The sequence below is a fragment of the Leptopilina heterotoma genome, unplaced genomic scaffold (genome assembly GCF_015476425.1).
Source record: "Leptopilina heterotoma isolate Lh14 unplaced genomic scaffold, ASM1547642v1 Lhet_68, whole genome shotgun sequence".
Taxonomy (NCBI): domain Eukaryota; kingdom Metazoa; phylum Arthropoda; class Insecta; order Hymenoptera; family Figitidae; genus Leptopilina; species Leptopilina heterotoma.
Genome location: NW_025111157.1, coordinates 5,241,791 through 5,254,403, shown reverse-complemented (window position 1 = coordinate 5,254,403; position 12,613 = coordinate 5,241,791). Strand labels below are relative to the sequence as shown.

Here is a 12,613-nt window from a genome sequence, read left to right as displayed (position 1 = left end):
AATATAAAATTTTATATTTTACATTTAGAGACTTTGTAATTTTTTTCTGTAGTAACGTAAAAATTATAATTCTTTTTTCTAAAAAAATTATTGCAATTAAAATCTGAAAAAAAATGTATTTCGTTCTATTAAACATTCGAAACATAAATAAATTTTAAAAAATAAAGAAAAAGTTAATAATTTCATAATCAGGGAAACAAAATTTTTGTCAGTAAAGTCAAGGAAATGTCAGGAAAAAAAATTTTTTGTCAGGGAAATGAAGAAAATTGAGACTTTTTTCTACTTTATTTTAAAAAATTGCGACTTTTTCGACTTTTTTCCAAACATTGCAACAAAAATAACTCAATTTTTAGTAAAAAAAAAAAGAGCAACTTATTTTAGTTTTTATAATGAGAGAAATAACTATAAACAAATCTTTCAAAAATTGTTTTTGAATCATTTTCTAACATAATTAAATTTTTCAAGTTGGAATTTTGTAAAATTTGTAAAATAAGTAAATAAATAAAAAATTTATTTGACAATAATTAATTTATTTAAAGTATTTTGTTGCAATTTTTGAAAATCAATTTTAAAGAATAAAAAATCTTTAGGTAAATTTAAAAATGAAAATTAATAAAAATTAGTTTCTAATTTTTTAAAATTCAATTATTTTTAATATTTTCAATTACATATTTTAAAAAATTCAAAAATAAATACAAAACATAATAACTTAAAAATTTTTTAGAATTATTTTGAACCTTTTGGAGAAAATAATCATGGACAAAATTTTTAATTAAAATTCATCAAAAAATTAATTAGTTTTTTTAAATTGTAGACAAAAGTTCTTTTGAGAAATTCAATTAGTTTGTAAAAATTACATTAAAATATTTTTAAAAACTAATTATTAGAATTGTTTTATAATAATTTTTTATGATTCAATTATCTTTGAACAATGTAAATAAAAATTGATGAAAATTTACTTTTAATTTAATTTAATTTAATTTAATTTATTGTAGAAATGATGGTCTTGTTTATAATTAAAATTCTTCAAAAATTTAATCATTTTTATTTATATTTTTTAAAAATTCAATTATTTTCAAAAGATTTTACCAAATTTTAATTTGTTGGAAATTTTTAAAAATTGAAAAACTATTATCTTTCAAAAATTATTTTAAAATATAATTGAATTCTAGAAGAATTTTTTTGATAGTGACTTGGTAACGCGAAATTTTTGCAATACAAATTTAATTTGAAGAAAAAAAAAAGTACTTCGTTCATTTAAATATGTAAAACATTAGGATCATAAAAATTAGTTTCTATTTCTAGTAAAACAATGTAAAAATAAATAAAATCATAAATATAAATAATAGATAATTAAAATTTTTAACTTTTCTTTACTTTTATAAAAATAATTGATTTATGTATTTTATTCATATCTATTATTTTTTTTATGCAGTAGCAAAATTTAACTTAATTTAATTTAAATTCAATAAAAACATTATAACAATTAATTTTTTTCCGACAAAAATTCAATAAATTTCAGTTCAATTTTCACTGAAATGAAGAAATTGACAAATGAATTAATTAAATTAATTGATTACAATAAAAAAAACCAGGTATTAATCAACTTGATTTGAAATGGAAATGTCTGTATATTTAAATAAATAATATTTATTTATAATTCCAATTGTACAAATAAAATATATTATCTATTATTGTAATTTATATAATATTTCCGGGTTTTTATAATAAACTGAAGAGAAAAAAAATTATTAAAAAAATAAAAGAATTGTACCTACACTTCATCATATTAATAAACTGTTAACTATTAAAAATAGCTTCATTTCATTCGTCATGAAAAAATTTATTAAAAATTCAAAACCTTCTTCTTGCGTAACTCTATACTGTTTGCTATTATCAGATTGGTTTTAATGAAAGTTATAGCAAGTTTATAAACAGTACATGAGGCAATAATAATAAGGGTTGGTCAGTGGAATTTTTTTTCTAATTTTTCATTTTGTATCAACAATGGAAAATTTTTTAAAAAATACAACGCTATTGCGTTGTATTTCTTTTTATAATAAAAAAATAAAATTTACAAGTTTTACTAATAAATAATTGTGCTGATCGATTATAGGTAGAAATGAAGCTTCTTTTCCCTATATTATTACCCTAAAAGTGTGACGTTCTAAAACGTCATTGGCTGAACAGAACCAACCTTCGACCATTTCTATCTGGGTGCGTTAACACGAGAGACCGGTAGAGGCAATAGTGAGATTACAGTTGTGTTGTTACTCACCTCCTGAACACTTGGTAAGTCCTTATTCCCTATTTTCTTCGCCAGTTCTTCAATATTTGTAAATAAATTCTTTTTTTTTCTTCTTTCTTTTTCCTTCTTTCAAGTGAAAGAAAAAAAATAAAATACATTTCAATTTTTTAGAAAAAATTTACCGTAGTTGAAAAATAAATTATTAACTTATTTGAAAGTTAGATTTATTTTATTTTGTAAATAAATTTATTTTATTTTCATTTTTGTAAATAAACTTTTGTTTTCGGTGAATTTCTTTGACCTCATTTGAATTAGTAGGGAAATGTAAACAGTTTTATTATTAAAAGTGCACTGCATTACATTGACTCCGAAATATCTTAATATTTATAAACTTCTATTTCCTGTTTTCTTTTGTACAATAAGAATTTTTTCTTTTTTTTTTTCTTCTTTAAATTTGATGTGAAAAATATTAAGAAATTTCGTGTATGTATTTTATATGGGGACATTTTTAATCAATATTTTCTTCTACAAAACTTGAGGTAGGAACAGCTGCGCGTGAACAAAAGAATAATCTTTGTTTTTATTTTACTTTCTTAAATTTAAATTTTATTGCTGTATTTTTATTATTATTGGTGGATAGGATTCGTAAATTTTGTGACAATTTTTAATTTATAAAAATAATTTCTCTTTTATAGTTTTTGATTTTAAACTGTTTAAAGAAGTGTGTCTATTTTTTTTGTCATGAAATATTTGTTGCTTTGTTATTATTTTTTGTGAAAATTGTTTTTGATTTTTTTTTTTGGATAATTAATTAATTTTTGAAAATTTAAATTTACTTTTCGGATAATTTGATTTAGAAAATTTCAATTTGACGGATGATTGTTGATTATGGTGCTATTACATCAGTTTTTTTCAAATTTCTTTTTTATTGGAATTGCGTTCTGAAATTGTTTTGCTTTTGTATTATTAAAATACAAGATAAAGAAATTATGAAATTATAAAATTATTATTTTAGTGAAAATAGACTCGAGTTTGAAACTTTAACTGAAAATTTTATTTATTATTTTACTTTTCTAGTATTATTTATAGTATAAACTAATAAATAAATTTTACTATTAATTTTTTAAATATATTTTACTATTATTTTTAATTTTTAATTAATAATTTTATTTATTTAGTTATTTATTTAGTTAGTTGTTTATTCAGTTATTTATTCAGTTAGTTATTTAGATAGTTTTTTATTTATTTAGCTATTTATTTATTTAGCTATTTATTTATTTAGTTATTATTTTATTTTGAGTAATAGACGAGCAATAAGGTAAAAATAATTTTTCCAAACCAAAAGAAGGAAAAATACACTTTCGGCAAAAGTTTAAATAAATTTTTACATTTGTAAGAAGAAAATTGATTTCTTTTTAAAAGAGGAAAAGCGAAAAATGACTTGTAGGAAAAAATTTATGTACACACAAAGACTTGGCTTGGACTTTGTTCATGTAACACAACTATATACTTTTGGAGTGAGATCTGTTATACTTTGACAGTGATCTTTGTACCCAAACAAAATTTTTGCTGTTTCATCAAAACTCAAGTCTATTTTGATATTTCGTGACTCTATCCTTGTTTACAATATTCGCAACCAATAATAATAAAAGTGTTAACAAACAAATTTAAAAAAAAACAATTTCGAATTTTTTCAAAAAAAAAAAATGAAATTTTTTTACTTTACGTTAAAAAATTTTTTTCTTTGAGAAAAATTTATTTTTGGTCTATAAAAAATATTGAAAGTGATTAAAATTTTTTTGAGATATGTTATTGTAATAAATGTCAATTGTTTGTTGTAGAGAAAAATTAGGGAAAGTTGAGAAAAAAAACTAAATTACCTACCTTTTTAACTTGAACTGATTCGGAACATTAGAAAACTGTGACTTCACAAAGATATAAATTCATTTTGGCAAAAATCCAACCTTGAATCGTATATACTTGATGCTAATTTTAAACTACACTCTAAGCAATATTTTCATCTTTGTCTTAGCACCTTTTTAATTTAATATACAACCTAATCTGTCAGCAGAGGTGTTTTTTTTTAATGAAAAATTTAATTTGAAAATAAAAATATTTCCTGTTGACAGTTATTCATAATTTAGATACGTAAACGACAAATTCAAACAAACAAAAATTGAAAATTAGAAGAAACAATTCTATAGATAAATAAAATAAAATGAAAAAAAAATTCTGAACAAAAAAGAAATTAAAAATTAATTATTTGTACATAAAAATTAAAAGAATAAATTCCCAGCAAAAGAAAATGAAAGAAAAAATTCTAAACAAAAAAGAAATTTAGAATCAAAAATTAATTATTTGTATAAAACAATTAAAAGAATAAAGTCCAAACAAAGAAAAGAAAAAAAGAATAAAAAAAATTAAAAGAAAAAAGTCTAAACAAAAAAACTTCTTTTTTGAAATTTCTAATTTTTTCTTTGAATTCCTATTTAATATTTTAATATTGTTTTGAAAATTAAAAGGAAAAAAAATAAAAATTTAAGAAATTATTTAAAATTAAAATTTAAAAAGAGTATTTTTTATTATAAATTTAAAATAAAGTTCTAAAAAAATTGGAAAAGATTTCTTCTATAAAAATTAGTGTGAATTTAAAATGTTGATTATAGCGTAAAAAGCACGTGACGTCTGGAGATAACATATTTCAAATGGATAGTTAAATATCGATACCAATAAATAAATAAATTTTTTTCGTATTATCGGAACATCTGCATAATGTAGACATAATAACCGAATTCTTTTTTTAGTTTCGAAATTTTTATTTTGAAGAAACAATTCGAAATCATTTTTTAATCAAAAGTAGCTGACAATTGAAATAATTTTTGTTTGTTTCTCAAAAACTAAATATTTAACTCAAAATAACTCTTCTATTGAAATATATTTATTTTTTGAGTCGAACGATTTGGTTTTATTTTTATTAAATTATTTATTATTATTATTTATTTTAAGTTTATTTTCTGGTTAAATAAATAAATAAATAAATAGTTTTTATTTAGAAATTAAAGGGCAAAGAAGCCGACGAACACAAATGAATTAAAAAACAAAACAAAAAAATAGAAATTACATTTTTGTAAAATAAAATAGAAATTCCACTTTTGTGAAATAAATAAAATAACCAAATATTTTGCTTGTTTGTTACAGAAGAATAGTATGATTAAGGAAATTCATCAAGAGAAAGATAAAGACGAATGCCTGCGGGCAGGAGGGCTCTATGTTTTCCCTGATCATTTCAGAGAAAATAAATTTTAATAACTTCATGTTTCTATGAAGTTGGAAAAATTTGTCCTTATATCCAAAGGGACTTTGTAAATAGTGTATAAATTTTTTTTTGTTGAAATTCTTGTCTATATATAAATTATTTGTGAATTTTTGGAGGAGAAAAAAAATTCACTTCTACAGAAGAGGATAATTATAAATACACTCTTTAATATCTCTCCTGAAGAAATTAAAAATCGATTTTAAATTGAAATTTACGGACCCAAAAGGAAAAAAAAGAAACCCCCAAGAGAAGAATACCTTACCGGCATAAAAATGAAGATGGAAGTAAAGGCAGACAATACACCCCTCGCTGTTAAGCTATTAACAGCAGGCACTGCTGCTTGCATTGCTGATTTGGTAACCTTTCCATTGGACACTGCAAAAGTCCGTATGCAGGTAATATCCTCTTTTCAAAATCCAAAAAGTACAATTATTGAGTAAATAGAGATTCTTTGAATTTTGAGGGAATATATGTGGATTTATGAACAAAGAACAAAATTCTAAGATTTGAGGGAAATTTTCTTGAATTGAAAATAATATTTTCTTTTTGCCTGAGAAAAATCATTTTGTGGGTGAAATAATTTCTTTTTAATGAAATGATGTGTTTTGTAGCTAAAAGCAGGGTTGCCACAGGTTAAATCACAGGAAATCAGGGAAATTGGGAAACAGTCGAGAAATTTTATTTAAAGTACTGGAAAAAGTATTAAATTTCTAGAATTGATAAAAAAAATTTTCCTTTCTGATGTCCTTTGAAAACATTAAAAACATCTAATGTTTAAAATGTACATTTAAAAATTTTTGAAAAATTAGTAATTTCTCAAATATTTTAATTATAATCCTCCAGAAAAAAAAATAGAAAAATTGATCAGTTCTTTAAATTGTCCAACGATTCTTTTAAAAAATTGAATTATTTTTTAAAGATTGCTTTACAAAATTGTTTAAAAAAATTAATTCTCAGAATTTTTTTTCATAATTTTTTTAAATTCAGTTATTTTTAAAAAGGCGAATGAATTTTTTTTAAATCTACTTTTTTAGACTTATAAATAAAATTTTTGAGTAATTGTGTATTTCACAAGTAATTAGTGAATTAGTAATTATAGTTCTTCGAAAACTTGATAATTTTTTAATATTTCACCAAAGTTCTTTTAAAAATGTCAATTATTTTCAGTAATTTTACAAAATTTCAATTAATTGAATTTGAATTAATTACTAATTTTTAATATTTTTTAAATAACTATTTTTTTTTATTACAATTAAGATCGCTGGCGAAGGACGAGCTGCAATGCTCATGGCATCCCCAGAAGGCTCAGTGATGGCAATTCGTACTGCCCAACCAGGTTTACTGCAAACATTAGCAAACATCGTTAGACTCGAGGGAGTAAGGTGAGAATTCATTATTTTGCATTTTTATTCAATCTATATAATGGTGGGTAAAATTTTTGCTAAAGGAAATTTAATTATTATCATGAAATTAATTCATCGAACATTTTTGTTCTTCTATTTTTCAAAAAGTAAATTTTTTTTATAATTTGATAACTACTGCAAACTATTCTAATTATTTCTATTCTATTTATTGACAAATTTTTATATTTTTCTTTTTCTTTTCTTTTATATTTACGTTTCGTGTACATAATAAATAAATTTTTTTATATTCAATTCATTAGGAATTAATTTCCCTGAAATTTCGAACTTTTAAATGAACGACGATATTTTTGCATATTACTTCTTTTATGTAATTTGAATTTTATTTACAATTCCTTTACAAAATATTTATTTTCAATGAAATTTAATTAAATGAACTACAATATTTTTGCATATTATTTCTTTTATTATTTTATTTACAATTCCTTTACAAAATATTGCTTTTGCAAAATATTTACTTTCAACTAAATGTTACTATCAAAATATTCTTCATTTCAGTACAAAGAAATTAATATTAATAAATAATATAAATATAATATGAAAAGAAATAATAGAAAGAGAGAAATAATTATTTAATAATAAAATTTTAATTTTATTATTAAACATTCAATTTCAATTATTTTCAATTTCAATTCAAAATATTAATTTTTCAATTTCCAAAAAATATTGGAGTACAAAAATATTTCGTTCATTTGAATGTTCGAATCTTGGAGGGGAAATAGAGAATAAAAAAGTCACAACAATTTTTTCTTTGATTGAAATATAAAAAAATTTATTTATTGCATGTAGTGTGGGAAAAAGTAACAAAAAATTGATATAATTATAAAAAGAAGTGGGTTGAGGTGAAAAATAAAAAGTAGAGCAAAAGAAAATGTACCCGAGGGCATTTTCTTAAGTTGAGAGGGGATATTTGAAACTTCAGGAGCTTGTATGGAGGACTTTCTGCGGGACTCCAAAGACAGATGTGTTTTGCAAGTGTGAGATTGGGCCTGTACGACAATGTCAAGACATTCTACGCTGGAACAACCGACGGTACTACCAAACAAACAAAAAATGCTCAAATTTCCATAAATCTGCGGTCATCTTTTTTTTTCTTTAATTTTTTTTTTGGGACTATTCCGATATTCCCATAATCCAAGATGAGACTCGAATTTCTAAACTTTCTTCACACGAATTGGAAAAAAACAGGCTTGATTACAAATTTTTATAATTGAAAAATATTTAGAATATTTACTTAGAAAATAATAAATGAGAAATAATTTTTTAAAAGAAATTTTCAATATTTAAATTTTACTGATTCTGTTAAAAAAGAAAATGAGAAAAAATTTCAGGCTTGTGTTGCATTTTTTTCGAATCAGTAAATTAAAATTTAAAGTGATTGTCATTTTGATTGGTATTTATTTTTTTTGACAGGTAATGTGAATATTTTGACAAGAATAGCGTCTGGAATAACAACTGGAGCTATGGCAGTGTTGCTTGCACAACCGACTGATGTGGTGAAAATTCGATTACAAGCGGGAAATAATGGAAAGTCTACTGTTCGATATAAATCAACTCTTGCAGCTTACAAGAATATTGCTGTTAAAGAAGGTGTCCGAGGACTATGGAAAGGTAAAAATTTATTTTTCTTTAAAGGGGTAAAGAATTTATTTTAAAAATCAATTTAGTGAAAAAGAAAATTGAAAATAGAAAATTTAACGGAGAAGCAAAATTGCAAAAGATTGGATTTTAAACAATTGGATTTATTTGTTAATTCCGAAGAATTAAAGAAAGAGCGGTACGTGACTTATTTTTATCCGCTGGTATAATTTTTTTTCAATTACAGGGATCACAGTAATATTAGGTAAAAAAGGAAAAAATAACAAAGGAAAAAGGGGATTTTTCTCTTCATTGCAATTTCTTTAAATCAGATTTTTTTTGTTTAATTTTTTCCGTTATTAATTGGTATTTTATTAATTTTTTTTATTAAATTTATCAATTTATGTATTTTATCTTTCTCTGTAGTCTGCAATTTTCCTCAAATCTGAATCAAAATTTTCGATGGTTTTGTTTGAAAATTTCATGATTTTACTAAATTCAAAGCAAATTTAAGTAAAAATTTGTAAAACTTACTATTAAAAATTATTATTTTCAGAATAAAATTTACCCTGAAAATTAATAATAATTTTTAATAACAAATTGAGCAACGTTCGAAGAAAATTTAGAAAATTCTGTTACAAAAATTAATTTTGTAAAAGTAGGTACTTCATTAAAATTTTTAAACTTCAAATTTTGAAGAATTTAAATTGCAAATTTTAAAAATAATTGAATTCGTAAGAATGAAATCAAAAATGAAATAAAGTATTGAAAATAAATAATTTTCAAATGAAGTAATAAAAATGAATCATTTATAAAAATTTTGAAAATGAAAATTAATTAAAATTTGTTTCAAAAAATTATATTAAAATATTTTTTAAAAAAATAATTCTTAGAATTTTGTCGTTGTAATTTTTTATAATTCAATTATTTCCAATATTTACAATTACATATTTCGAAAAATTTGAAAATCTAGAAAAAATATTTCCAAAGATTACAATTTTCTTAAAGTTTTTATGTTTTAGAATTATTATCAAAATTTTTGAGAAATTAATCCATTTTCAAAATATTTTAACTAAAATCCTACTCCAAAAATTAATTAGTTTTGTAAAATATCCAACAATTTTTTTAGAACTTTAATTATTTTAGAAAAATTACATTAAAATATTTTTAAAAAATTAATTCTTGGAATTTTTTTATCATAATTTTCTAAAATTTAATTATCTTGAAAAAAAGTTAATTAAAATTTTAGAAAATTCAGTTTTTTTAATCTTATAATTAACATTTTGAAGAAATCATTTATGTTTTAAATTTGTAATTACATAAAATTCGTCAAAATCTTGATAGTTTTTTAATATTTTACCAAAGTTCTTTATAAAAATTCAATTATTTTCCAAAATTTTACTAAATTTCAATTATTTGGAAATTTTTCAATTATAAAAAATTGAAAAGGAAAAAAAAGTCTTTCAAAACCTAGTTTGAAATATCTTTAAAAAACTAATGTTCGAAATTATTATATTTCAATTCTTTTAAAATCAAATATTTCATTATTTTCTGTTACATTTATTCAATGATTCTCCGTAATAATTTTTTTAACTTCGATTATCTTCAAGAAAAGTAAATTAAAATTTTTTAAAAAATCTACGTTTTTGGAGTTATTTTTTATGAAAGAAAAACATGATAAACAACTGTTACAATTATAATAATAATAATTATTATTATAATAATCGAGAATTCAATTATTTAAATATAAAGGTATTTAAATAATTGAATTAGTTTTAATAATTGAATTAATGAAATTTCGAAGAACATTTGAAAAATTATTAAAAATAATTTATTTAGAGAAGAAATTCAGTTAAAAATTGTAAAAAAATAATTGAATATTGGCAGAATTTAAATTCTAAATTTAATTTAAAAATTCTAAAGAACTTAGGTTTCGAAAATTTTTTTTTTTATTTTTTGAAATTACTTGAATTTGAATTTCGATTATTCGAAAGCTTATTAATCAAATAATTTTAATTAAAAGATTTTCGAATTCATAATTAAAATTGAAAAAATTGAACTTTAGACGAATTTTAAGTGAACTTTCTTTTTTTTATTAAATAATTGAAACTCTCGAAGAAAATTCTCAAAATTATTAAAAATAATAATAATTGATTTAGGGAGGAAGTTTAGCTAAAAATTATAGAAAATAATTAAAGTTTGGAAGGATTATAGTTGTTATTTTAGAGAAATAATTAGATTTCTTAGAAACTTTGAAATTTGAATTTAAAAAATTTGAATTAAAAAAATAAAATAACAAGGATTTAAAATTTTAAATATTTTTAAATCAAAAAGTAAAAATTTTCAAATAATAGAATTTAAAAAACGGGAAAGATCAGAGAAATAAGAAATGAATTTTTTGTCACAACACTGAATAAAATAAACGACATTTTCGACTTTTTTTATTTATTTATTCATTTAAATTAATTAATTTAAATAATTTAATTTTTAGAATTTAATTTTAATCTTTAATCAACTAAAGTAATTTTTTACGCGTTGAAGTCTATCCAAGGCCTGTAAGTTTGAAAGGATAAAAAAAAAAGAAAAAAGAGCAAGAGGTATAAGATAAGAGCAAAAAAAAAAAATAATTGTGATCCCTGGAATTAAAATTTTAAAAAGAAAAAAACTTTAAAAAAAAGAAAAGAAATTCGAAATTGATAGAAATTATAATGAATGAATGAGTGAATGACTGGAAAACAATGATGATAAAATGGAATATTTTTCGAAACAGGAACGGCACCCAACGTCTCGAGAAATGTAATAGTAAATGTCGCCGAAATTGTTTGCTACGACGTGATAAAGGACTTGATTTTAAATAATGGACTAATGCGAGACGGTATTCCTTGTCATCTTGCTGCAGCGACAGCTGCTGGCCTATGTACCACAATTGCAGCGAGTCCAGTAGACGTTGTTAAAACTCGATACATGAATAGTGCACCTGGTGAATATAAAAGTGCACTGGACGCCGCGAGTCGTATGCTTATCAATGAGGGTCCACAAGCATTTTACAAAGGTTTCTTGCCAAGTTTCGCGCGTTTCGTTTCATGGAACATCGTTCTTTGGGTGACTTACGAGCAAATTAAGATCCAAGCCAAAAAATTGCAGCAACCTTATTAAAAAAAAAACTATTTCTAAGTTCAAAAAGAAAAGACAAATTCTCTTCTTTGTTTCTTTCAAGTTCTATTCATTTTAACAAATTCGTACAAAAATTCGTAATTATATTTTAAAACAAAAATTTTAAAAGTTAACCAGATTTTAATTTTTTGATAGTTAAACATTTTTTAAATATCAGCCTATTTTGAATAAAAATAAATATTCTTTTCGACTTTTTTTTTAAAAATTAATTGACATCTTTTTTTAAAATTAATTGATAAAAATACTTGAATCGAATAATTATTCTGTTCTTTATTATGATATTATTTAGTTTATTTAGTGATAGTTTTTTCTAAGGTTGAGCGCAAAACAATGCAGCAAAACAATATTTTCGAAGCACACTAGATTCGCAGGATAGAGAATTCTTCTAGTTTATTTTTTTTTTAGAAACTGATTAATGTTTTTAGTAATTAGTTTATCAAACAAGGTACTTTTGTACTGCTATATTTTTCCCTTAAGATTATTATCAAAATAACGTGAAAATGATAAATTTAGTGTAATTTATCGCACTTCTTTTCTTACCTATTAGATGTAAATTACAATAATAAATCTAATTAACTGTAAAATGTTCGTAATTTTAAGAAAGTATTTGAAAAAGTAATTTAAAAAAGTAAATGAAAAACATAATTTGTTCTGCTAAATGAAGATCAAATGAAAGAAAAGCAGTTTTTAGAAAAGAAGTTTAAATATAATACACGTCGTAGTTCTGGCAACGCATTTGATAAAAATAATCTTACAATTTGTGATCAAGTTTTTTTTTCGTTAGATCGCTGGCGGTCAGTAATTTTTAATTGATTAGGTACAATTTAATTTCATGACAAATTTTTTTTTATATTTTCATTATTAAAGTACCAACAT

At 21.7% G+C, this 12,613-nt stretch overlaps 1 protein-coding gene across 1 annotated transcript; it reads left to right on the top strand.

The window, feature by feature from the left end:
• The first annotated feature begins 2,134 nt into the window (after positions 1-2,134).
• On the top strand, positions 2,135-12,358 carry LOC122510431 (mitochondrial uncoupling protein 2-like). Its single transcript, XM_043625071.1, has 6 exons — positions 2,135-2,292; positions 5,447-5,959; positions 6,822-6,946; positions 7,908-8,017; positions 8,399-8,596; positions 11,334-12,358. Exons 2-6 carry the CDS (start codon positions 5,837-5,839, stop codon positions 11,717-11,719), a joined length of 942 nt encoding a protein of 313 aa, XP_043481006.1. The 5' UTR covers positions 2,135-2,292; positions 5,447-5,836; the 3' UTR covers positions 11,720-12,358.
• Positions 12,359-12,613: the final 255 nt, after the last annotated feature.